Source organism: Rana temporaria, chromosome 9 (genome assembly GCF_905171775.1).
Source record: "Rana temporaria chromosome 9, aRanTem1.1, whole genome shotgun sequence".
Taxonomy (NCBI): Eukaryota; Metazoa; Chordata; class Amphibia; order Anura; family Ranidae; genus Rana; species Rana temporaria.
The window spans coordinates 5,927,548-5,953,338 of NC_053497.1; the positions used below are offsets into that span (position 1 = coordinate 5,927,548).

The window sequence follows — 25,791 nt, forward strand, 5'->3', positions numbered from 1 at the left end:
CACGGAGACTTCTATGAGAACCCTATGGAGCCAAAGCGGTGATGCTTGTGCGGGGGGAGCAGCTACAAATGCAGATCTTTAGCACAGAGACTTCTTTGAAAACCCTATGGAGCCAAAGCGGTGATGCTAGTTCTAGGGAGCAGTTTAAAATGCAGATCTTTAGCACAGAGACTTCTAAAGATCTTTAGCGCAGAGACTCCATAGAGCCAAAAGCGGTGATGCTAGTGCGGGGGAACAGCTACAAATGCAGATCTTTAGCACAGAGACTTCTATGAAAACCCTATGGAGCCGAAGCGGTGATGATAGTGCTGGGGAGCAGCTACAAATGCAGATCTTTAGCATAGAAATTTTTCTAAGAAAACCCTATGGAGCAGCTGCAAATGCAGATCTTTAGCACAGAGACTTCTATGAGAACCCTATGGAGCCAAAGCGGTGATGCTAGTGCTGGGGAGCAGCTACAAATGCAGATCTTTAGCACAGAGACTTCTTTGAAAACCCTATGGAGGCAAAGCCGTGATGCTAGTTCTAGGGAGCAGTTTAAAATACAGATCTTTAGCACAGAGACTCCATGGAGCCAAAGCGGTAATGATAGTGCTGGGGAACAGCTACAAATGCAGATCTTTAGCATAGAAATTCTTCCAAGAAAACCCTATGGAGCAGCTGCAAATGCAGATCTTTAGCACAGAGACTTCTATGAAAACCCTATGGAGCCAAAGCGGTGATGCTAGTGCTGGGAAGCAGCTACAAATGCAGATCTTTAGCACAGAGACTCCATAGAGCCAAAGCGGTGATGCTAGTGCTGGGAAGCAGCTACAAATGCAGATCTTTAGCACAGAGACTCCATAGAGCCAAAGCGGTGATGCTAGTGCTGGGAAGCAGCTACAAATGCAGATATTTAGCACAGAGACTTCTTTGAAAACCCTATGGAGCTAAAAGCGGTGATGATAGTGCGGGGGAACAGCTACAAATGCAGATCTTTAGCATAGAAATTCTTCTAAGAAAACCCTATGGAGCAGCTGCAAATGCAGATCTTTAGCACAAAGACTTCTATGAAAACCTTATGGAGCCGAAGCGGTGATGCTTGTGCGGGGGAGCAGCTACAAATGCAGATCTTTAGCACAGAGACTTCTAAAGATCTTTAGCGCAGAGACTCCATAGAGCCAAAGCGGTGATGCTAGTGCTGGGAAGCAGCTACAAATGCAGATATTTAGCACAGAGACTTCTTTGAAAACCCTATGGAGGCAAAGCGGTGATGCTAGTTCTAGGGAGCAGTTTAAAATACAGATCTTTAGCACAGAGACTTCTAAAGATCTTTAGCACAGAGACTCCATGGAGCCAAAAGCGGTGATGCTAGTGCTGGGAAGTGGCTACAAATGCAGATCTTTAGCACAGAGACTTCTATGAAAACCTTATGGAGCCAAAGCGGTGATGCTAGTGCTGGGGCGCGGCTGCAAATGAAGATCTTTAGCACAGATACTTCCCATCAGTACGTCACTGCATCTAAAAGGCCAGATTATCTCCCCTTACAAATCCATGGAGAAAATAAAAATAAAAATTGTGTTCCACAAAACCGGTCCCTGGTACCAGTTGGGGACCGCTGGTCTACAGTCTATAACAGGGAAAGGTGTGCGCTTTGCATCAGGGCTCTGTAAATCTCAGGACTTGGATGGACAGAAAAACATTTGCCAGGTAAAAATCAACCCCCTTATTTATACGTCGTCGACGTATCTAGCTCGTCTGCCTGGAGTTCAGCTTTATAAGCGCATTAAAAACTGTGAACGACGACGCCGTTGAGGTCTTTGCTTGTAACAGTAGCACGAGCGACAGCTGAACGCGCTCTTTGCACAGCTGCTCTGCAGTGATAAGACTTGGCATAGGCACTTCTCTTGTTCCTGAGTGAATCGCATATCACATTACAGCGTGCGGGAAAAAAAAAAAGATAACCGCCACAACTTCGCTACAGTTATTTCCTGCTCAAGCTGAACCAAACCGAACCTTTTCGGCGTACCTCCCTCATACAATGCTCTCTCTTCCCACCCCTCGCCTCTGCAAAGGCTTCGTCGTTTTGCAATAAGCGCACGATAACAAGTCCGACACGTTCCGGCTGAACAGCGACCGGCACGGGTGAAAGTACTGGTAGAAAAACAGCATGAAAAAAATGGCCGCGGCATACCCGAACAACAGCTGCACGACGAGGAGCGGGGAGCAAAAATACTCAAAGCCGTCTTCCTTGTAAAAATACCAGAGTAAAATCAGAGCCGTGTTCTCCAGCAACCTAAAGGCGTAGTGGAGGCTGAGCCTCCCCCAGTTCTGCGATTGATCGATGAGGCCTCTTTCGGCCAAGTTGAGTTGGACGGCCGACCAACAAAACATATTGATGGCGGAGTACAACAACGTCACTGAGCCCAAGACGATCATGGTGCCTATCCCGCTGAAGCTTTTCTCCACGTTCTCGGGGATGCTGTTCCCTCTTCTCCAAAAGTTGACCCACGGCAATAGGAAGAGGGCCACCATATTCACCACGATCACCACGGCCACCCAGAGTTTCAGCGCCGCACAAAAGAGCACCAGGACTGTGACGCGGGTGGCGATTTCCAGTGCCCTCCACAGAACCACGCAGACGAAGGCCGGCACGCTCAACTGCACTTTGTAGTCGTCGTATTTGATCTGGATGGCCAGGATGTTAAGGACCGAGGCGCCGTAGGTGGTGGATGCTAGAGACATCGCCATGAGGAAAGCTGCGAAGACAAAAGAATACCGTATTTAACAACACGTAACAAAAAAGGTTATGATGTTAAAATTTGATATTACAATCAGGGGTGTATTTAGGTTTTGTGCCGCCCTAGGCCTGGTGAAACTCGCGCACCACCTACTTTATATATGACGCACCCCTTCCTTTTTAAGACCCGCCCTGTCATTTTCATGGGATGAGGACAGGGTGGGATGAGGACATGGGGACAGGGTGGGATGAGGACAGGGGGGCAGGGTGGGATGAGGACAGGGGGACAGGGTGGGATGAGGACAGGGGGGCAGGGTGGGATGAGGACAGGGGGGCAGGGTGGGATGAGGACAGGGGGGCAGGGTGGGATGAGGACAGAGGGACAGGATGGGATGAGAACAGGGGGACAGGGTGGGATGAGGACAGGGGGACAGGATGGGATGAGGACAGGGTGGGATGAGAACAGAGGGACAGGATGGGATGAGGACAGGGTGGGATGAGGACAGGGGGACAGGGTGGGATGAGGACAGGGGGACAGGGTGGGATGAGGACAGGGGGACAGGGTGGGATGAGGACAGGGGGACAGTGTGGGATGAGGACAGAGGGACAGGATGGGATGAGGACAGGGGGACAGGATAGGATGAGGACAGGGGGACAGTGTGGGATGAGGACAGAGGGATGGGATGAGGACAGGGGGACAGTGTGGGATGAGGACAGGGGGACAGTGTGGGATGAGGACAGGGGGACAGTGTGGGATGAGGACAGGGGGACAGGGTGGGATGAGGACAGGGGGACAGGGTGGGATGAGGACAGGGGGACAGGGTGGGATGAGGACAGGGGGACAGGGTGGGATGAGGACAGGGGGACGGGGTGGGGACAGGATGGTATGAGGACAGGGTGGGATGAGGACAGGGGGACAGGGTGGGATGAGGACAGGGGGACAGGGTGGGATGAGCACAGGGGGACAGAATGGGATGAGCACAGGGGGACAGGATGTGATTTTGCCGCCCTAGGCCTGGGCCTTGTTGGCCTAGGCCATAATACGTCACTGATTACAATACATCATAAGGTCTAAAATACGTTGATGCCTCACAATTACCTCTACTTTACAGCCAAAACCACGAGGACCTTCTAAATGAGCCCTTTTAGCCAGGGGCCCGGATTCAAAGAGATTTGCCCCTTTTTTACGGAGGCGCAGGGCAGCGTTTTTGCCCTGCGCCCCCGCAAATTATCTGCGCTGCGCGCGATTCACAGAGCAGTAGCTCCGTAAATTGCGTGTGCGCTGTGTAAATTTGCCCTGCGTAAGGGCGCCTAATGTAAATGATCCCGTAGGGGGCAGGAATCATTTAAATTAGGCGCGCTCCCGCGCCGAGCGTAGAGCGCATGCTCCGTCGGGGAAACTTTCCCGACATGCATTGCGGCAAATGACGTCATTTGCTTCCAAGTGAACGTAAATGGCGTCCAGCGCCATTCACGAATCACTTACGCAAACGACGTGAAATTCAAATTTGGCGACGCGGGAACGACGGGTATCCTTTAGCATTGGCTGCCCCTACTATTAGAAGGGGCAGCCTTACGCTAAACACGCCGTACGGAAACGACGTAACTTGCGTACGCAGGGCTCGCGCAACATTGTGAATCGGTGTTAGTATGCAATTTGCATACTATACACTGAGCACAATGGGAGCGCTTCCTAGCGGCCATCGCAAGAATGCAGCCTAAAATATGCGTGGCATAAGAGCCTTATGCCACGCAGATTTTAGGCTGCAGTCGGCGTTACGATGTTCCTGAATCAGGAGCATTCGTAACGCCAGCGCAAGTCAGCAATTGCGCTGCGTAACTATGGTTACGCAGGCGCAATTGCTCTCTGAATCCGGGCCAGGGTTCCTACAGACGTTGCTGGGGGTTCATTGACCAATGAGCAACTTCTTCCTCTGTGATGAGTTCCCACTGACACTAATATTTTTTTTAGCTCTCTGTAAGAGGGGGGGGGGGTAATCTTTCCAATGACCATGTAATGCCCCGTACACACGATCGGCGTTTCCGTCGGAATAAACTCTGATGGGGTTTTTCTGACGGAATTCCGTTCAAGCCGTCTTGCATTCACACGGTCACACCAAATTCAGACTGTCAAAAAACGCGGTGACGTACAACACCAAGACGAGCCGAGAAAAATGAAGGTCAATGCTTCCGAGCATGCATGTTTTTTTTTCTCCGTCGGGGGTTCCATGCAGACAAACGGAATTTGCGAACATGTTCTCTTTTTAACTCCGTCGGAATTTTCAACAGAAAAAGTCCCCTAAGGCTGTGGTCCAACCCACTCTCCCCCTAGGGCTGTGGTCCAACCCACTCTCCCCCTAGGGCTGTGGTCCAACCCACTCTCCCCCTAGGGCTGTGGTCCAACCCACTCTCCCACTAGGGCTGTGGCCCAAACCGACTCTCCCACTAGGGCTGTGGCCCAAACCGACTCTCCCACTAGGGCTGTGGCCCAAACCGACTCTCCCACTAGGGCTGTGGCCCAAACCGACTCTCCCACTAGGGCCGTGGCCCAACCGACTCTCCCACTAGGGCCGTGGCCCAACCGACTCTCCCACTCGGGCCGTGGTCCAACCGACTCTCCCACTAGGGCTGTGGCCCAACCGACTCCTCCCACTCGGGCTGTGGCCCAACCGACTCCTCCCACTCGGGCTGTGGCCCAACCGACTCCTCCCACTCGGGCTGTGGTCCAACCGACTCCTCCCACTCGGGCTGTGGTCCAACCGACTCCTCCCACTAGGGCTGTGGTCCAACCCACTCTCCCCCTAGGGCTGTGGTCCAACCCACTCTCCCCCTAGGGCTGTGGTCCAACCGACTCTCCCACTAGGGCTGTGGTCCAACCGACTCTCCCACTAGGGCTGTGGTCCAACCGACTCTCCCACTAGGGCTGTGGTCCAGCCGACTCTCCCACTAGGGCTGTGGTCCAACCGACTCTCCCACTAGGGCTGTGGTCCAACCGACTCTCCCCCTAGGGCTGTGGTCCAACCGACTCTCCCCCTAGGGCTGTGGTCCAACCGACTCTCCCCCTAGGGCTGTGGTCCAACCGACTCTCCCCCTAGGGCTGTGGTCCAACCGACTCTCCCCCTAGGGCTGTGGTCCATCCAACCGACTCTCCCCCTAGGGCTGTGGCCCAACCGACTCTCCCCCTAGGGCTGTGGTCCATCCAACCGACTCTCCCCCTAGGGCTGTGGTCCATCCAACCGACTCTCCCCCTAGGGCTGTGGCCCAACCGACTCTCCCCCTAGGGCTGTGGTCCATCCAACCGACTCTCCCCCTAGGGCTGTGGTCCATCCAACCGACTCTCCCCCTAGGGCTGTGGCCCAACCGACTCTCCCCCTAGGGCTGTGGTCCATCCAACCGACTCTCCCCCTAGGGCTGTGGCCCAACCGACTCTCCCACTAGGGCTGTGGTCCAACCGACTCTCTTCCCGCCTCCCCCCCCCCCCCCTCTAGGGCTGCGGTCCAACTAACCAACACCAGATACTTCTTGATTCAGAGTTTAGCGTTAAATAATTTTCCAGGGGAAAATGCTGATTCAGCCTCCTTCCAGTGCGAACGGCATTACCAAAAAGCTGAAGCTCTGGCCACATGATCTTTGCTAAAAGGGAACAATCGGCTTCAGTTTTCATCACGCTGTAAGCAAATCTCAGTGGCTGCTCAGCTAAAAAAATGGACAAAATGCTTTTTGTATTTCTGCAAAAAAAAAAGCCACAGTTTAAAGAATGTTGTATTTGTGTTATAGAATGGAAGAAATTCACGCGGAGGCTCTGGAATCTGACATCAGGAAAAATAAACTGCTGAGCTACGGAGGATAGAGGGATTAGCTGGAGATTGAAGGTTACAAGATAATTTCCTGCCCCTCCCACATCTATCCACCAGTGTTGCCAACCTACCAGATTGAAATTTACTGACACAACACCCGAAATTTACTGGCGCAGCCATGTTTTTACTGACTTTTTACAACAAATTACATTTTTAGGTGCAAATGTCATATTTTTGTTATTTTCGATATAATAAGGGCAAATTATTTAGTCACATCACCCCCTGCCTCCATCCCCCTCTGCCACCAACACCCTCTGCCTTCACCCCCCTCTGTGGTGCCACAATCTTCCCCTGCCTCCAATCTCCTTCTGCCTCCAATCACCCCCTGCCTCCATCGTCCCCTGCCTCCAATCACCCCCCGTCTTCATCGTCCCCTGCCTCCAATCACCCCCCGTCTTCATCGTCCCCTGCCTCCAATCACCCCCCGTCTTCATCGTCCCCTGCCTCCAATCACCCTCTGCGGTGCCACCAACAACCCGTCTCCATCCCCCACCCTCTGTGGTGCCACCATCCCCCTCTGCAGTGCCACCAACACCCCCTGCCTCCAATCTCCCCCTGGCTCCATTGCCCCCTGCCTCCATCCCCCTCTGCGGTGCCACGGCAGCCACCATCATCCCCTGCCTTCAACCCCCTCTGCGGTGCCACAATCTCCCCCTGCCTCCAATCTCCCTCTGCCTCCAATTTCCCCCAGGCCCCCTGCCTCCAATCACCCCCTGCCTCCATCGTCCCCTGCCTCCATCCCCCCTGCAGTGCCACCAACAACCCCTGTCTCCATCCCCCACCCTCTGCGGTGCCACCATCCCCCTCTGCGGTGCCACCAACACCCCCTACCTCCAATCACCCCCTGCCACTAACACCCCCTGCCTCCAATCTCCCCCTGCGGTGCCACCGCAGCCACCAACACCCCCTGCCTCCAATCCCCATGTGCAGTTTAAAACTGAACCGATCTCGGCAATTTTTACTGGCACATTCCCGCAAACCACGGACATTTACGAACGGGGGAAAAAAGTGCCCGTTTTTTACGAACTGTCCGTAAGAATACGGACGGTTGGCAACACTGCTGCTATCTACAGCGCTGGATCCTAATCATGTCCTTACTCTCTGCCGACAGCTCTCCTGCTACTCATCATTGGGTAAGGTCGGCATAGACCGAGGGGGGGGGGGGGCACTTCACCATAATTCTTATTTACATTATGCCCCCCCAGAGATCTCCGTACACCCCCCCCCCCTGTCCACCGCATGGTGGGGTCAATGGTTCGGGCGTTTTTGTGCCGCACATGACCACCCTAAATTGGGTAAGCCAATTATTATCTTTATTAACTTTTATGCTGTATTCCTTTTGTAATACCATTTTGTTTGTTTTACTGGATTGTTTGTTTTATAGAGCGGTTCTCCTGAAGAAGAAGTGGTTCTACCACGAAACAAGTCGAGGCTCAGACCATTCCTTATGTCTGTAATCACAGATATCGAGTCACTCCAGGCTTCTGTTTTTTTTAATTTTAATTATGTATTAATTGTATCATTTTTTTTATATGTAATAAATCTTCCTTTTACACTATATGTAGGTAAATTTTATCGTACCAAGACAGTCCTTAACTTTTAGGGGGAGGGGATGTTATAGGGTCAGCCTCAGCCAGGGGCGGGCTGACAACTCATGGGGCCCCCGGGCAATAGGAGATTATGGGGCCCCTCGGGCAATAGGAGATTATGGGGCCCCCCGGGCAATAGGAGATTATGGGGCCACCGGGCAATAGGAGATTATGGGGCCACCGGGCAATAGGAGATTATGGGGCCACCGGGCAATAGGAGATTATGGGGCCCCCGGGCAATAGGAGATTATGGGGCCCCCGGGTAAAAGGAGATTATGGGGCCACCGGGCAATAGGAGATTATGGGGCCACCGGGCAATAGGAGATTATGGGGCCCCCGGGCAATAGGAGATTATGGGGCCCCCGGGCAATAGGAGATTATGGGGCCCCCGGGTAAAAGGAGATTATGGGGCCACCGGGCAATAGGAGATTATGGGGCCACCGGGCAATAGGAGATTATGGGGCCACCGGGCAATAGGAGATTATGGGGCCCCCGGGTAAAAGGAGATTATGGGGCCACCGGGCAATAGGAGATTATGGGGCCACCGGGCAATAGGAGATTATGGGACCCCGGGCAATAGGAGATTATGGGGCCCCCGAGCAATAGGAGATTATGGGGCCCCCGGGCAATAGGAGATTATGGGGCCCCCGGGCAATAGGAGATTATGGGGCCCCCGGGCAATAGGAGATTATGGGGCCCCCGGGTAATAGGAGATTATGGGGCCCCCGGGCAATAGGAGATTATGGGGCCCCCGGGTAATAGGAGATTATGGAGCCACACAGTATATACACACAGACACATACATACAGTATGCATACACACACACACACACACACACACACACACTGAAAGGGTACTGGAGAGGCGGGGCAGCTATAATCTTGGGATTTTTAGACCAGAAAAATGTTGGCAAGGGACATTTCAGGGACAGATGTAAAAATAAACACAGATTTTTACATACTGACCCTGGTTTTACTGAGGCTGGCAACCCTGATGGGGCCCCCTAGTGGCATAGGGCCGAGTGCCCCAATGGTCAGTCCGCCCCTGGCCTCAGCCACTGTCCCTTCCCCCCCCCCCCCCCCCCCCTCCATCCCCTTTTGTTGCTTCCCACTGTAAAATGACGGTTGGGTGGGAACCTCTATTCTGAGAACGATCTATGTGGTGGACACAGCGAATGATGGCCCGCTGCCAGTACCATGTGATCGCTGTGGCCAATCACATGACAGTTGTAAACAATGGATGGCTTTCTTTTCATGTCATTCATTGAGTACAGTTGTATTCCTAGCTCCGATTGGTCACAGTGATCAAATGGTACAGACAGGGCCAATCACAGCCCATCTGTATCATGTGATTAGCCTGGGCCAATCACATCAAATCACATAAAATAAAATAAAAAAGGGGGGGGGGGGTTGGGGGTGAAGAAGAAATTTGAAACTTTTTTTGTTTTACACCTGTACCACCAGTCAGTGTCCCTGATCACTGCCACACTCGTTATATGATAAACGCTGTACTGCGCTGGTGACCGTATGAAAAAAAAAAAAATTAAATAAGAGTTACTAATTTTCCAAAAAATTATGAAAAAAAAAAAAAAACACAACACCTGCCATGCCTCTTGCGTAATACACTGAACTGTCTACTTTACAAAAAAAACAAAACCAAAACAAAAACAAAAACACACACAAGGGGGGGGAGGTATTTGTACTTTCCTGGCCTCAAGAAATTAGATCAGTACATCAGGATTGAATGTATATATATATAATGATATAGTTTTATTTCATCAAAGAAATGGAGCAGAATAAATTTTGGTTTAAATTTACGAAGAATGGGGCAGATCCACAAAGATCTGCCCCCGGCGCAGTGTATCTGAGATACGCTACGCCGCCGTAACTTACTTTTTTTGGTTTGAATCCCGGATGAATTCGCGCCGTAAGTTACGGCGGCGTAGTGTATCTCTCGCGGCGCTACGGCGCCTAATTCAAATCGGCGAGTAGGGGGGCGTGTTTCATTTAAATGAAGCTCGTCCCGGCGCCGAACGAACTGCGCATGCGCCGTCCCTAAATTTCCCGCCGTGCATTGCGCTAAATGACGGCGCAAGGACGTCATTGTTTTGACGTGGACGTAAATTACGTCCAGCCCGATTCACGGACGACTTACGCAAACAAAATTATTTTTTTTTTAATTATACGCGGGAACGACGGCCACACTTAACATTGAGTACACCAAACAGCAGCTGTAACTATACGCCGAAAAAAGCCGACTAGAGACGACGTAAGAGAATGTGACGGCCGCGCGTCCGTTCGTGGATCATCGGAAATAGCTAATTTGCATACCCGACGCGGAAAGCGAGGGGAACGCCACCCAGCGGACGCCGAATAATTGCATCTTAGATCCGAAGGCCTGTCGGATCTTACCCAGATGCCGTTGTATCTTGTTTTGAGGATTCAAACTAAAGATACGACGCGGGAAATTTGAAAGTACGCCGGCGTATCAGTAGCTATCAGTAGATACGCCGGCGTACTCTCTCTGTGGATCTGGCCCAAAGATTATTTATTTGCAGAATTTTATAACAGAAACTTAGAAAGAAACGTTTTTTTTTTTTTAGTTTGTTTAGTAAAAAAAAGAAAAACCCCAGTGGTAATAAAGTTGTATTTGTGTGAAAAAAAAAAAAAAAAAAATGTGATTTGTGTTGTTTGACATGTCATTCAAAGTGTGACCGCGCTGAAAGCTGAACATCGCCCTGGGCAGGAAGGGGGTAAAAGTGCCCGGTATTGAAGGGGTTACAATAAGAACTATAGAAGGTTCCTTTGTTGTTTTTGTTGTATTTCTCCAGAAAAGTGCCGATATAAATCTTTACTGATTATGAAACCAAAATAGAGAGATGACAGCGATGAAGAGAACTGCGCAAACCACCATTTCCTCCCATCCCCCATCGATCATACAAAACATTCCGTACACGATTGTCACGTCTGTCCCCAACCCGCTCCCAACCCCCGACACCAACTGTTTATTGTAGCTACAGCCTATGCTGGCGACACAGAAATCCAACCCCGTCATACACACACCGGGACTGGTGACATCATTCTCTAGACACGGAATCCTCGGACATGAAATATGAACAAAGCACATCCCTCTGCAGTGTGTACTGGTCTCAGTCCAGAGCACCAAGGATGCATTCACACCCGAACGTGAGAAACTTATATAGCGCAACACATGCGAACTGAATCGCCTCTTTGCGTTTTTTTTTTTTTATACAAATTTTTGATCTGTGGGGTTTTCTTTATTAGACAATAGAGAAAACTATCAGCTGTTGCATTATTTATTGCTACGTTTTTATAGCTTTTCCCCCCCATCAGCTTTCATTTATTAGAAAACATTTTTGTTAGGGCAGGGTTTGACAAATTTGCTTGGAATCTAGGAGCCAGCTAAAAAAGTTAGGAGCCAGAAAACGCACCCCGTCCCGACGAGCTTGCGCGCAGAAGCGCATATGTAAACGGTGTTCAAACCACACATGTGAGGTATCGCCGCGATTGGTAGAGCGAGAGCAATAATTCTAGCCCTAGACCTCCTCTGTAACTCAAAACATGCAACCTGTAGATTTTTTTTTAAACGTCGCCTATGAAGATTTTAAATGGTAAAAGTTTGTCGGCATTCCACGAGCGGACGCAATATTGAAGCGTGACATGTTGGGTATCAATTTACTCGGCGTAACATTATCTTTCATAATATTAAAAAATAAATGGGGATAACTTTACTGTTGTCTTATTTTTTAATAAAAAAAAAAAGTGTCATTTTTTCCCAAAAAAGTGCGCTTGTAAGACCGCTGCGCAAATACGGCGTGACAGAAAGTATTGCAACGATCGCCATTTTATTCTCTAGGGTGTTAGGATAAAAAATATATATAATAATGTTTGGGGGTTCTAATTAGAGGGAAGGAGATGGCAGTGAAAAATAGTGAAAAATAGTGAAAAATTACATTAGAATTGCTGTTTAACTTGTAATGCTTAACTTGTAATACCAACGGCCACCACCAGATGGCGCCAGCTCACACATCTGGTGGTAATAACTTGTAATACCAATGGCTCACCACCAGATGGCCCCTTCCAAGCCAAGTCGCCAGGACCCTATTTCTAGTCGCCATGGCGACCAGGATTTGTCGCGCCCTGCTACGAACAATAATAAGTGAATAAATAAATGTAAAATAAAAACACAGATAAATAAAAATAATCATAAATAAATACAATAAATTAATACGGTGTAATGATGAATAAATTGACACCTAACCCTTAAATAAAAATATTAAAAAAATGAGCATAGTGATGTCATCACACTCACAAGAAGCATGCAGATTCTCTCAGGCCAGATGCTCCTGAGGAAGTCTGATGAAAGAAATTGAGTGGGACCGTGTGCATAGTGATGTGATCACACTCACAGGTAACATGCCCACAGGCCTCCTCGGGGGGCAGATTCTCCTGAGGAAGTCTGTGACAATGGGCACAAGATAGAGCATTGTGATGTCATCACACTCACAAGATGCATAAAACAGACTTCCTCAGGGGCGGACTTCTCCTGAGGAAGTCTGTAACAGAGCACAAGGAGGGGCCATGATCACACTCAGAAAGCATGCCTAGGCTTCCTCAGGGGTGGAAGCTCCTATGGAGGGCTGAAATGTGGTGCATGGTCTGCACTGGACTAAAAATGGAGAGAATTTCAAATCCTTTGGTGGGTAAAATCTCTCCCATATAAGTATTTATGGGTAGATTCACGTAGGGGCGCCTAAAAATAGGTCGGCGTAGCCTAGCGTGTTTACACTACGTCGCCTTAAGCAAGAGAGGAAAGTACATGATTCAGAAAGCACTTACCTCCTTACTTAGGGCGGCGTAGTGTAAACACGGCGGGCGTAAGGGCGCCTAATTCAAATTGGTTGGAGGGGGGCGTGTTGTATGGAAATGAGGCTTGACCTCACTTTTTTTGACACTGCGCATGCGCCGGGCGCCTACATTTCCCAGTGCGCATAGCGGCTAAGTACGCCGTACGGGCCTATTGATTTTGACGCGGACGTAAACGACGTAACTCCCGATTCGCGGACGACTTACACAAACGACGTAAAAATTTCGAACCTCGTGGCGGGAACGGCGGCCATACTTCAACATTGTTATTCCACCTCATAGGTGTAATAACTTTAGGCCTTTACGGAAACGACGTACTTCGACTGCGGCGGCCTGCCGTACGTTCGGGAATCGGCGTAAAAGCTCATTTACATATTCTACGCCGGCCGCAATGGAAGCGCCACCTAGCGGCCATCCGAAAAATTGCAATCTAAGATAGGATGGCGCAAGCCGTCGTATCTTAGCTTTGTTTAAGCGTATCTCTGTTTGAGCATACACTTAAACAAACGCCGGCGTAGATTCTGAGTTAGGTCGGCTTATCTACTGATAAGTCGGCCTAACTCTACCTGAATCTACCTATTAGAGTCCAGCTTCATGAATGAGATGGTCTCAGGGAAGGTGGGCGGATCTCCCAGGTGTTATCACATGACTTTGGTTGGGCAATAGAAAGTGGAACGGTTCTGTTTTACACGGAGCGACTTTTCTCCATTTCAGGTTAAAGTGTAACGTTTGTGCAAGAGAGCAAATAGAAAACTTGGCAGACGTCATCTGTCCTGCAAAACACAATTCAGACTTTCCACGGTCTGTTCAATCTGATTATATATTGTGTCTTTCCTGGTTCCTGCCCTTCCCCCTCATCAGGGCTGAGACAAGGGAAAGGGGGGGGGGGGGGCAGAAGGGGCGGCTGCCCTGGGAAATGTGGTATTATGTGAGGAGGGGGGAGAAGGATTTGTGCTAGGGAGGACTTTTATTTGGGGGGGGTGTTAGTAGGGACTACTGTGGGGCACTTGTGTTCAGAAGGAAAATTTGTGCTGGAACATTATTTTTTTTGGGGGGGGGGGGTTGTGCTAGTAGGGATGGTTGGAGGGTATTTGTGCTGAGGGGGGGGGGATTTGTGTTCAGAGGGGAAATTTGAGGGGGGGGGGATTTGTGCTGGAAGGGACATTTTTTTGGGGGGGGGAGGTTTGTGCTAGCATGGATGATTGGAGGGTATTTGTGCTGAGGGGGGGGGGGTGGATTTGTGCTCAGAGGGGAAATTTGAGAAGAGGATTTGTGCTAGTAGGGATGAATGGGGGGGTGTTTGTGCTGGTAAAGAAAATCTGGGGTTGTGCTGGAGGGGGGGGGGGGTGGATTATGCTAGCACGGATAGTTGGAGGGTATTTGTGCTGGGTGAGGAAACTTGGGGTGGGGAGGATTTGTGCTGGGAGGGGAAATTATAGGGGTAGAGGATTTGTGCTTCAAGGGACTTTTTTGGGGGGGGGGGGAGAATTTGTTAGTAGGGATGATTGGGGTGCATTTGTGCTCAGAGGGGAAATTTGAGGGGTAGAGGATTTGTGCTAGGAGGGGAGGGGGGCGATTTTTTTTGGGGGCTGGGAGATTTAAGGGGAGAGAACATTTGTGGTAGGAGGGTGGATGGGGGGGTGCAAATATTTGTGCTGGGGGAGGAGGGGCTATTCCAGCAAGGGGGAGGGGGCTTTGTACTGGGAGGAGGAGGAGGGTAAGCATGCAGGTTAGTGCTTTTTTTAGTGAGGGGGGGGGGTGTTTGCTGACAGGCAATGCTCACACATCTTGGTACTGAAGGGGAGGCCCTTTTCAGCGCAGTACCTGGGGGGGGGGGGGGTCACCCATCCTGGGAATAGTCTCAGTCTCTGCCCCGCAGCTGAGGACAATAGGTGAGCCTGCTTTCCTGACGCTCTCAGTGACACGCCCCCTGGGGTCACGGGAGGATGTACACATTGTAATTAGAGAACGCCGGGCGTGGGAACTCACCTCACCGCCCCGCCCCTCTCATTCCTCAACAATGAATCATCGCAGATACAGAACGAGAAAAACAGAGTCGCTCCGAACCTCCCGAAACCTGAGCGGGGGGCAGAGATCGAAGGCTTGTGGTTGGTCGAATTTTTCTAAAATCAATGGAGGCGCTTTTGACACAATTTTGCCGCCATTTTACTGCGCTTATGGCGTTTTTCATAGGTCATGTGCAACTCAAAAATAAAATAAAAAATGTATCAAATCTGAAACACTGGCGCATTTGTGATGCGTTCTCGCTGCGTTTCCCATGCATTTTCATTAGGGAGGCGAGTTTTTGGTGCGTTTTTTTAACTGACCAAAATACGCACCTAGCGCGATTTTTAACACCGCTTCAAAAAGGTGCCGATAATGTCCGACGATAAATTTATATTAAAAAGCCAAATCTAATACAAAAATTATAGAGATATTGGCCTAGATTCACGTAGGGCGGCGCAAGTGTGGGCGGGCGTAGCGTATGGTATTTACGCTACGCCGCCGCAACTTAGAGAGGCAAGTGCTGTATTTACAAAACACTTGAGTCCTAAGTTATGGCGGTGTAGCGTAAATGTGCCGGCCTAAGCGCGCCTAATTCAAATTGTGAAGAGGTGGGCGTGTTTTATGCTAATGAATCGTGACCTGACGTGATTGACGTTTTGAACGAACGGCGCATGCGCCGTCCGTGGACATATCCCAGTGCGCATGCGTCGGATAGAATGCCTAAGATACGTTGAACACTGCCTACGACGTGAACGTAACTTACGCACAGCCCTATACGCAAACGACGTAAAAAGATACGCTTGTTCCGACGTCCATACCTTGCATGGGCTGCGCCACCTAGAGACCTGCTTTATCTTTACGCCGGCATATGTCTTACGTAAATGGCGTAACTAAATGCGACGGCCGCACGTACGTTCGTGAATCGGCGTATCTAGCTCATTTGCATATTCAACGCGGAAATCAACGGAAGCGCCACCTAGCGGCCAGCGTAAATATGCACCCAAGATACGACGGCGTAGGAGACTTACGCCGCTCGTATCTAGGCAACTGTAAGGCGTATCTGATTCTATGAATCAGTCGCCGAGTTGCGACGGCTCGCATTCGGAGTTACGACGGCGTATCTGGAGATACGCCGTCGTAACTGCTTTCTGAATCCGGGCCGTTATCTCTGACAGGACACACGCACCAAGATTCCTCAGGGCCAGATGCTCCTGAGGAAGTCCGTGAGTAAACTCCATAGGGTGGCTCATGAGTACAGGGATGGCATTATGCCGATGGGATGTGTGCACACAGACTTCCTCTGAGTGGATACTCCTGAGGAAGTCCGTGTCGCAATGTGTAGGGCGGGCCACGAGTATGGTGAGGTTATTACACTGATAGGATGCATGCGCACACACTTCTTTAGGGGTTGAGATGCTCCTGAGGAAGTCTGACGCAACGCATAGGGTAGGGCATGAGTACAGTGATATCATTACACTGATGGGACGTGTGCACGCAGACTTCTCAGGAGTGGATTCTCCTGAGCAAGTCGGTGACGCAACGCGTAGGGGATGAGTACAGTGATATCATTACACTGATGGGACGTGTGCAAGCAGACTTCTGTGGGGTGGATGTTCCTGAGGAAGTCTGACGCAACACGTAGGGTAGGGCATGAGTACAGTGATATCATTACACTGATGGGACGTGTGCACGCACACTTCTCAGGGGTGGATGCTCCTGAGCAAGTCTGTGACGCAACGCGTAGGGCATGAGTACAGTGATATCATTACACTGATGGGACGTGTGCACGCAGACTTCTGGGGGGTGGATGCTCCTGAGCAAGTCGGTGATGCAACGCGTAGGGCATGAGTACAGTGATATCATTACACTGATGGGACGTGTGCGCGCAGACTTCTGAGGGGTGGATGCCCCTGAGGAAGTCTGTGAAGCAACGCGTAGGGCATGAGTACAGCGATATCATTACACTGATGGGACGTGTGCACGGAGACTTCTGAGGGGTGGATTCTCCTGAGCAAGTCGGTGACGCAACGCGTAGGGTAAGGTATGAGTACAGTGATATCATTACACGGATGGGACGTGTGCACGCAGACTTCTGAGGGGTGAATTCTCCTGAGCAAGTCTGTGACGCAACGCGTAGGGTAAGGTATGAGTACAGTGATATCATTACACGGATGGGACGTGTGCACGCAGACTTCTGAGGGGTGGATTCTCCTGAGCAAGTCGGTGACGCAACGCGTAGGGTAAGGTATGAGTACAGTGATATCATTACACTGATGGGACGTGTGCACGCAGACTTCTGAGGGGTGAATTCTCCTGAGCAAGTCGGTGATGCAACGCGTAGGGTAAGGTATGAGTACAGTGATATCATTACACGGATGGGACGTGTGCACGCAGACTTCTGAGGGGTGGATTCTCCTGAGCAAGTCGGTGACGCAACGCGTAGGGTAAGGTATGAGTACAGTGATATCATTACACGGATGGGACGTGTGCACGCAGACTTCTGAGGGGTGGATTCTCCTGAGCAAGTCTGTGACGCAACGCGTAGGGTAAGGTATGAGTACAGTGATATCATTACACTGATGGGACGTGTGCACGCAGACTTCTGAGGGGTGAATTCTCCTGAGCAAGTCTGTGACGCAACGCGTAGGGTAAGGTATGAGTACAGTGATATCATTACACGGATGGGACGTGTGCACGCAGACTTCTGAGGGGTGAATTCTCCTGAGCAAGTCTGTGACGCAACGCGTAGGGTAGGGAAGGAGTACAGTGATATCATTACACTGATGGGACGTGTGCACACAGACTTCTCAGGGGTGGATTCTCCTGAGCAAGTCTGTGACGCAATGTGTAGGGTAGGGCATGAATGAATGAAAAACTTATATAGCGCGGCACATGCGAACTGAATCGCTTCTGGGCGCTAGTTGTTCGTGTCTCATGACATCAAAAGAGCAGAGTTTTAATCCGTCTTCTGAAAGTCAGGTGGTTTTCCTCCAACCGAACGCTGGTTGGTAAAGCGTTCCATAGTCTCGGACCCTGAAAAGCAAACCTTCTTTCTCCTTTGGACTTGTATTTGGTTTTTGGAACCCTGACCAGATTTTGGTCGGTGGATCGCAGAACGCGATTCGAATTGTGAGGTTCTATCTTGTCGCAAAGATATTGCGGAGCCTTCCCATGGATGCACTTATGTGTCAGGCAGAGTGCTTTAAATACAATTCTGTCTTTTACTGGCAACCAGTGAAGGGTTCTCAGTGAAGGTGAGATTGATTCCCATGTCCTTTTCCCAGTCACCAGTCTGGCGGCCGTATTCTGTACGACTTGCAGACGAGCGATTTGGTACTTTGGCATGAGTATGGTGATGTTATTACACTGATAGGATGCATGCGCACACACTTCTTTAGGGGTTGAGATGCTCCTGAGGAAGTCTGTGACGCAACGCGTAGGGTAGGGCATGAGTACAGTGATATCATTACACTGATGGGACGTGTGCACGCAGACTTCTCTGGGGTGGATTCTCCTGAGTAAGTCGGTGGCGCAACGCGTAGGGCATGAGTACAGTGATATCATTACACTGATGGGACATGTGCACGCAGACTTCTCAGGGGTGGATGCTCTTGAGGAAGTCGGTGACGCAACGCGTAGGGTAGAGCATGAGTACAGCGATTCCATTACACGTAATTTGAAATTTCCTGCATCGTATCTTTGTTTTGAATCCTCAAAACAAGATACGACGGCATCTCGGCTAGATCCGACAGGCGAACGTCTTCATACGCCGGCGGATCTTAGATGCAATTTTTTGGCGGCCGCTAAGTGGCGTTTGTCGAAATCCGCGTCGAGTATGCAAATTAGCTATTTACGGCGATCCACGAACGTACGTCCGGCGCATTTTGCGTTCGGCTTTTTCCGGCGTATAGTTAAAGCTGCTATTCTGAGGCGTACTCAATGTTAAGTATGGCCGTCGTTCCCGCGTCCAATTTTGATTTTTTTTTACGTCGTTTGCGCAAGTCGTTCGCGAATAGGGATTTGCGTAGAATGACGTCACTCGTCGGAAGCATTGGCTGGTTTCCGGTTTAAAGCGGTCCTCCACCCTAAAGTGGAGTCCCGCTGATCGGAACCCTCCCCCCCTCCGGTGTCACATTTGACACCTTTCAGGGGGGAGGGGGGTGCAGACACCTGTCTAAAGACAGGTATTTGCACCCACTTCCGGCCACACGCTACGGGCGAAAGACGGGCATTCCGTCACATCCCGTCTGTCGCCCGTTGTGTGCTGGGAACACTCGGCTCCCAGCACACAGCGTGTGAGCCAATCGGCGGGCGCAGCGCGACTCGCGCATGCGCCGTAGGGAACCGGGCAGTGAAGCCGCAGCGCTTCACTTCCTGGTTCCCTCACCGTGGATGGAGGGGGAAGCAGCAGGGTGACGAGCGATCGGCTCATCCTCTGCTGCGATCACCGCTGGACTCCAGGACAGGTAAGTGTCCTTATATTAAAAGTCAGCAGCTGCAGTATTTGTAGCTGCTAGCTTTTAATATATTGTTTTAGTGGCACATCCGCTTTAATTTCAAACATACGCACTGGGATACCCCCAGGGACGGTGCATGCGCAGTTAAAAAAAAAAAAATACGTAGTTTACGTCAGGGTCACAACGTATTTACATAAAACACGCCCCCATTACAGCCATTTGAATTCCGCGCCCTTACGCCGCCAGAGATACACTACGCCGCCGTAAATTACCGCGTGGATTCTTTGTGGATTAAAAAAAAAAAGATAAGTTGCGGCGGCGTAGTGTATCTTAGATACGCTGCGCCCGGCGCAAAAGGTACGTGGATCTGCCCCTATGTTTTGTACACTTTAAATAAAGTTTGTACAAAAAAAATAAAAAAAAATACTGCTTTATTATGTGCCAAATGACGCACCACACTGCCCCCTACTGCAGCCGGAGTTGTAAAGCCTCTTTGGCAGCTCTCCGTTCCCTGTCACTTTAAGATGGGTGAAGCAGGGACCATGAAAGCGAAAGTGAAACTGCAGCAGAGAAAGACCAAGATCCCCCTTCCCTGCCGATCAGGGCTGTGCTGTGTGTGGCAGAGCTGTGCGAATCTCAGGACTGGATTGGGCGACGCGTCTATAGGTTTCATACTGATGAAGGCCTCACCTCGTGCGGGGGGGACGTATCTCTCCAGGACGGTGACGTACAACTGAAGGGTGAGCTGCGGGGTGGAGCCGAGGAAAGCTTGGATGACGGCCGTGCGCTTGAAGGCGTCGCGATGCGTGGCCAACTTCCGTAGACTGTGCCCCACCTCCCGCTCCTCTTCTTCAAACACCCCCCAGCTGCGGTGGTGCTTCTTTCGGGAGATGGTCACGTAGGGTTCCTCCTCGCGGCCCATCTGACAGTAGACCATTAACGCCTCCACACATCTAGGGGGCGAAAGAATAAAAAAAAATATAAACCACATATAAAATAAGAGCACGTTTTGGTCACAGACTTCCTCAGGAGCATCCACCCCCCCCTGAGGAAGTCTGTGTGCGCACGCCCCATCAGTGTAATGACATCACTGTACTCATGCCCTACCCTACGCGTTGTGTCACCAACTTCCTCAGGAGTATCCATCCACCCTGAGGAAGTCTGCGTGCACACGCCCCATCAGTGTAATGACATCACTGTACTCATGCCCTACCCTACACGTTGTGTCACGGACTTCCTCAGGAGTATCCATCCACCCTGAGGAAGTCTGCATGCACACATCCCATCGGCATAATGCCATCCCTGTACTAATGCCCTACTCTACGCGTTGTGTCACGGACTTCGTCTGGAGCATCTCGGCCTCTAATCAAGTCTGTGTGCATGCATCCCATCAGTGTAATTAAATCACCATACTCATGCCCCACCCTACACATTGCGTCACGGACTTCCTCAGAAGAATCCACCCACCCTGGGAAGTCTTTGTGCGCACGCCCCATCAGTTTAATGACATCACTGTACTCATGCCCTACCCTACGCATTGTGTCACGGACTTCCTCAGGAGTATCCATCCACCCTGATGAAGTCTGCGTGCACACATTCTACTGGTAATAATGCCACCCCTGCCCTACGCGTTGTGTCACAGACTTCGTCTGGAGCATCTTATCAAGTCTGTGTGCATGCACCCTATCAGTGAAATTACATCACCATACTTCCTCAGGAGTATCCATCCACCCTGAGGAAGTCTGCATGCACACATTCCATCGGCATAATGCCATCCCTGCACCCATGCCCTACGCGTTGCGTCACAGACTTCTCCTGCAGCATCTCAGGCTCTAATCAAGTCTGTGTGCATGCATCCTATCAGTGTAATGCCATCCCTGTACTCATGCCCCACCCTATGCGTTGCGTCACAGACTTCTCCTGGAGCATCTCAGGCTCTAATTAAGTCTGTGTGCATGCATCCTATCAGTGTAATGCCATCCCTGTACTCCTGCCCTACGCGTTGCGTCACAGATTTCTCCTGGAGCATCTCAGGCTCTAATCAAGTCTGTGTGTATGCATCCTATCAGTGTAATGCCATCCCTGTACTCCTGCCCCACCCTACGCGTTGCGTGTGCGTTTTGTGTCAGCTGGGCATACTGGAGGGAAGTGCAACAGCAGTAGCTGACTTGAAGCCATAACCCACTTGGGTGTGTGCTCCCAGGGCAGCTCCCCCTCCTGCCCACCCCTTGTCCTGGCCCCGGGTGGAAGATCTGGGCCCATAGGAAACTCTAACGAGTCTCTCAATGCAGACGTTTGTCCTAACCCACGTTCATGGAGGAGGCCACGGAGACCTGTCATTAGCAAATCAGCCAATCGTGACTCATCGTCTCGGGTCAGCACGCAACTGTCACTTCTTTTCTTCAACCCTTTCCTCTCCAGGAGGCTTCGCTCCGAATCCTACGTTTTTCATAGGTTCTAGGGAAGGGGGAGGGGCTTCATTTGCTCTTTACCTTCAATAAAGATTTATAATAAGGAGAGGAAAAAATAAAAATAAAAATTGTACCGGAATATAAATACTGTTTCCCCCCCCCCCCCCCCCCCCCCCCAAACCTTTCCATTTTTATTACATTATTTTAGTCTCTGTCTTTCTCTATGCAATGCAGGCAGTTTCTGTCTGGTGGGAGGGGCAAGCAGGGTGCTATACATCTCTTGGGAGGAGTTATGCAAATCATTGAAGGCTGGTGGTATCTTTTTTGGAGGGTGGCAAACGATGCACCCACAGTCACCCCACCCATGCAGACCACCTCTATATCTCCCCACCCACCCAGACCTCTCACACACACCCATTCAGACCTCTTCTCTGTCCACACCCACGCACAAAGACCTCCCCGCTGTCCACACGCCCACAAAGACCTCTCTCCACAAACACACCGATCTCATCCCTGTCCACACCCACACAGACCTCTCACACACCCATTCAGACCTCCCCTCTGTCCACACCCACGCACAAAGACCTCCCCTCTGTCCACACTCATGCACAAAGACCTCCCCTCTGTCAACCCGCCCACAAAGACCTCACTTGTGTCTCTCCACCCACGCTGACCTCTCCTTTCTCCACACCCATGCGAACCTCCTCTTTGTCAACCCGCCCACAAAGTCTTCCTCTCTGTCAACCGACCCATGCAGACATCTCTTTCTCCACACCCACGCAGACCTCCTCCCTGTCAACCCACCCACGCAGACCTCCTCCCCATCACCCCATCTACCCAGACCTCTCTTTCACAGCCATGCAGACCTCTCCTCTGTCCACACCCACGCACAAAGACCTCCCCTCTGTCAACCCGCCCACTAAGACCTCCCCGCTGTCAACCCGCCCACAAAGACCTCCCCTGTCTCTCCACCCACGCTGACCTCTCTTTCTCCACACCCATGCAAACCTCCTCTTTGTCAACCCGCCCAAAAAGACCTCCCTTTCTCCACAATCACACAGACCTCCTCCCTGTCACCCCACCCACGCAGACCTCCTCTCTGACCCCACCCACGCAGACCTCCTCTCTGACCCCACCCACGCAGACCTCCTCTGTCAACCCGCCCACAAAGACCTCTCTTTCTCCACAATCACACAAACCTCCTCTCTGTAACCCCACCCACGCAGACCTCCCCTCTGTCACCCCACCCACGCAGACCTCCCCTCTGTCACCCCACCCACGCAGACCTCCCCTCTGTCACCCCGCCCACGCAGACCTCCCCTCTGTCAACCCGCCCACGCAGACCTCCCCTCTGTCAACCCGCCCACGCAGACCTCCCCTCTGTCAACCCACCCACGCAGACCTCCCCTCTGTCCACACCCACGCAGACCTCCCCTCTGTCCACACCCACGCAGACCTCCTCTCTGTCCACACCCATGCGAACCTCCTCTGTCAACCCGCCCACAAAGACCTCTCTTTCTCCACAATCACACAGACCTCCTCCCTGTCACCCCACCCACGCAGACCTCCTCTCTGTCCACACCCACGCAGACCTCCCCTCTGTCAACCCGCCCACAAAGGCCTCCCCTCTGTCAACCCGCCCACAAAGGCCTCCCCTCTGTCAACCCGCCCACAAAGGCCTCCCCTCTGTCAACCCGCCCACAAAGACCTCCCCTGTCTCTCCACCCACGCTGACCTTTCTTTCTCCACACCCATGCGAACCTCCTCTTTGTCAACCCGCCCACAAAGACCTCCCCTCTGTCAACCCGCCCACGCAGACCTCCTCTCTGTCACCCCTGCCCACGCAGACCTCCTCGCCATCACCCCATCCAGACCTCTCTTTCACACCCATGCAGACCTTCTCTCTGTCAACCCGCCCACAAAGACCTCTTTTTCTCCACAACCACACAGACCTCCTCTCTGTCAACCCGCCCACAAAGACCTCCCCTCTGTCCACACCCACGCAGACCTCCCCTCTGTCAACCCGCCCACAAAGACCTCCCCTCTGTCAACCCACCGGCGCAGACCTCCCCTCTGTCAACCCGCCCACAAAGTCCTCCCCTGTCTCTCCACCCACACTGACCTCTCTTTTTCCACATGCAATGCGAAACTCCTCTTTGTCAACCCGCCCACAAAGACCTCTCTTTCTCCACAACCACACAGACCTCCCCTCTGTCACCCCACGCATAACTCTTTCGCCACACCCACCCACTCAGATCTCCTCTCTGCCACCCACCCACACAGACCTCCCTGTCACCCCACCCACGCAGACCTCCCCTCTGTCAACCCGCCCACGCAGACCTACCTTCTGTCAACCCGCCCACGCAGACCTCCTCTCTGTCACCCCTGCCCATGCAGACCTTCTCTCTGTCACCCCTGCCCATGCAGACCTCCTCTCTGTCACCCCTGCCCATGCAGACCTCCTCTCTGTCACCCCTGCCCATGCAGACCTCCTCTCTGTCACCCATGCAGACCTCCTCTCTGTCACCCCTGCCCATGCAGACCTCCTCTCTGTCACCCCTGCCCATGCAGACCTCCTCGCCATCACCCCATCCACCCAGACCTCTCTTTCACACCCATGCAGACCTTCTCTCTGTCAACCCACCCACAAAGACCTCCTCTCTGTCACCCCTGCTCACGCAGACCTCCTCGCCATCACCCCATCCAGACCTCTCTTTCACACCCATGCAGACCTTCTCTCTGTCAACCCGCCCACAAAGACCTCTCTTTCTCCACACCCACGCAGACCTCCCCTCTGTCAACCCGCCCACAAAGACCTCCCCTCTGTCAACCCACCGGCGCAGACCTCCCCTCTGTCAACCCGCCCACAAAGTCCTCCCCTGTCTCTCCACCCACACTGACCTCTCTTTTTCCACATGCAATGCGAAACTCCTCTTTGTCAACCCGCCCACAAAGACCTCTCTTTCTCCACAACCACACAGACCTCCCCTCTGTCACCCCACCCACGCAGAACTCTCTTTTGCCACACCCACCCACTCAGATCTCCTCTCTGCCACCCACCCACACAGACCTCCCTGTCACCCCGCCCACGCAGACCTCCTCTCTGTCACCCCTGCCCATGCAGACCTCCTCGCCATCACCCCATCCACCCAGACCTCTCTTTCACACCCATGCAGACCTTCTCTCTGTCAACCCACCCACAAAGACCTCTCTTTCTCCACAACCACACAGACCTCCCCTCTGTCACCCCACCCACGCAGAACTCTCTTTTGCCACACCCACCCACTCAGATCTCCTCTCTGTTACCCCACCCACGCAGACCACTCTTTCTCCACACTCATGCAGACCTCCCCTCTGTCTCGCTCCGCCCACTCACTGTCCATTCCCCCGCGGTACCTGATGATGGGTCCCAGCTGTAAGAGGTGCCAGAGCAGTACGAGGGTGCGGTGCCGGCCCAGGTCCCGGTGGATGAAGGTCAGGGTGAGTTGGACCATGATGGATGGGACCAGCATGAAGACAATGGTCAGAGACATCCACACCTCGTCCTCCGAGCGCCCGTACCCCGCCGCCATCCAGCAGGCGGCCGCCGTCTCCGCACAGAAGAGGAAGGTGGAGAGGAGGATGGAGACCGGAGGTCTGCTACGGGACGGGACCGGCACAAAGTCCTCACCGGGGGGAGACGGACCGGCCTCATACACGTCCTCCATAATCAGAGAGATCAGACTACACACCCCGCCCATGAGAGCCCCGATCTCTCCTTCCCCGGTGTGCGGACACCGAGGGGCCCCGGGAGCCGCGCGCCGTCTCCTCACAACAACACGTCTACAGATCCTCCGCTGATGTGTGAGAGCAGGTGTGTGCCGCC

The 25,791-nt window shown here is 51.9% G+C and overlaps 1 protein-coding gene across 2 annotated transcripts; it reads right to left on the bottom strand.

Annotated features, from left to right (window-relative positions):
• On the bottom strand, positions 1 to 25,791 carry LOC120913045 (membrane transport protein XK-like). Of its 2 annotated transcripts, XR_005743477.1 has the most exons (4): positions 25,323 to 25,791; positions 20,206 to 20,468; positions 1,409 to 2,738; positions 1 to 1,057 (listed from the first exon to the last, which is right to left on the bottom strand). XR_005743477.1 is itself a non-coding variant. In XM_040322721.1 (3 exons), the coding sequence occupies exons 1-3, from the start codon at positions 25,664 to 25,666 to the stop codon at positions 2,014 to 2,016; spliced, it is 1,332 nt and encodes a 443-aa protein (XP_040178655.1). In that variant the 5' UTR covers positions 25,667 to 25,791; the 3' UTR covers positions 1 to 2,013. The 2 variants fall into 2 exon arrangements, 1 of the variants encoding a protein (XP_040178655.1); XM_040322721.1 differs by having other exon boundaries at positions 1 to 2,738.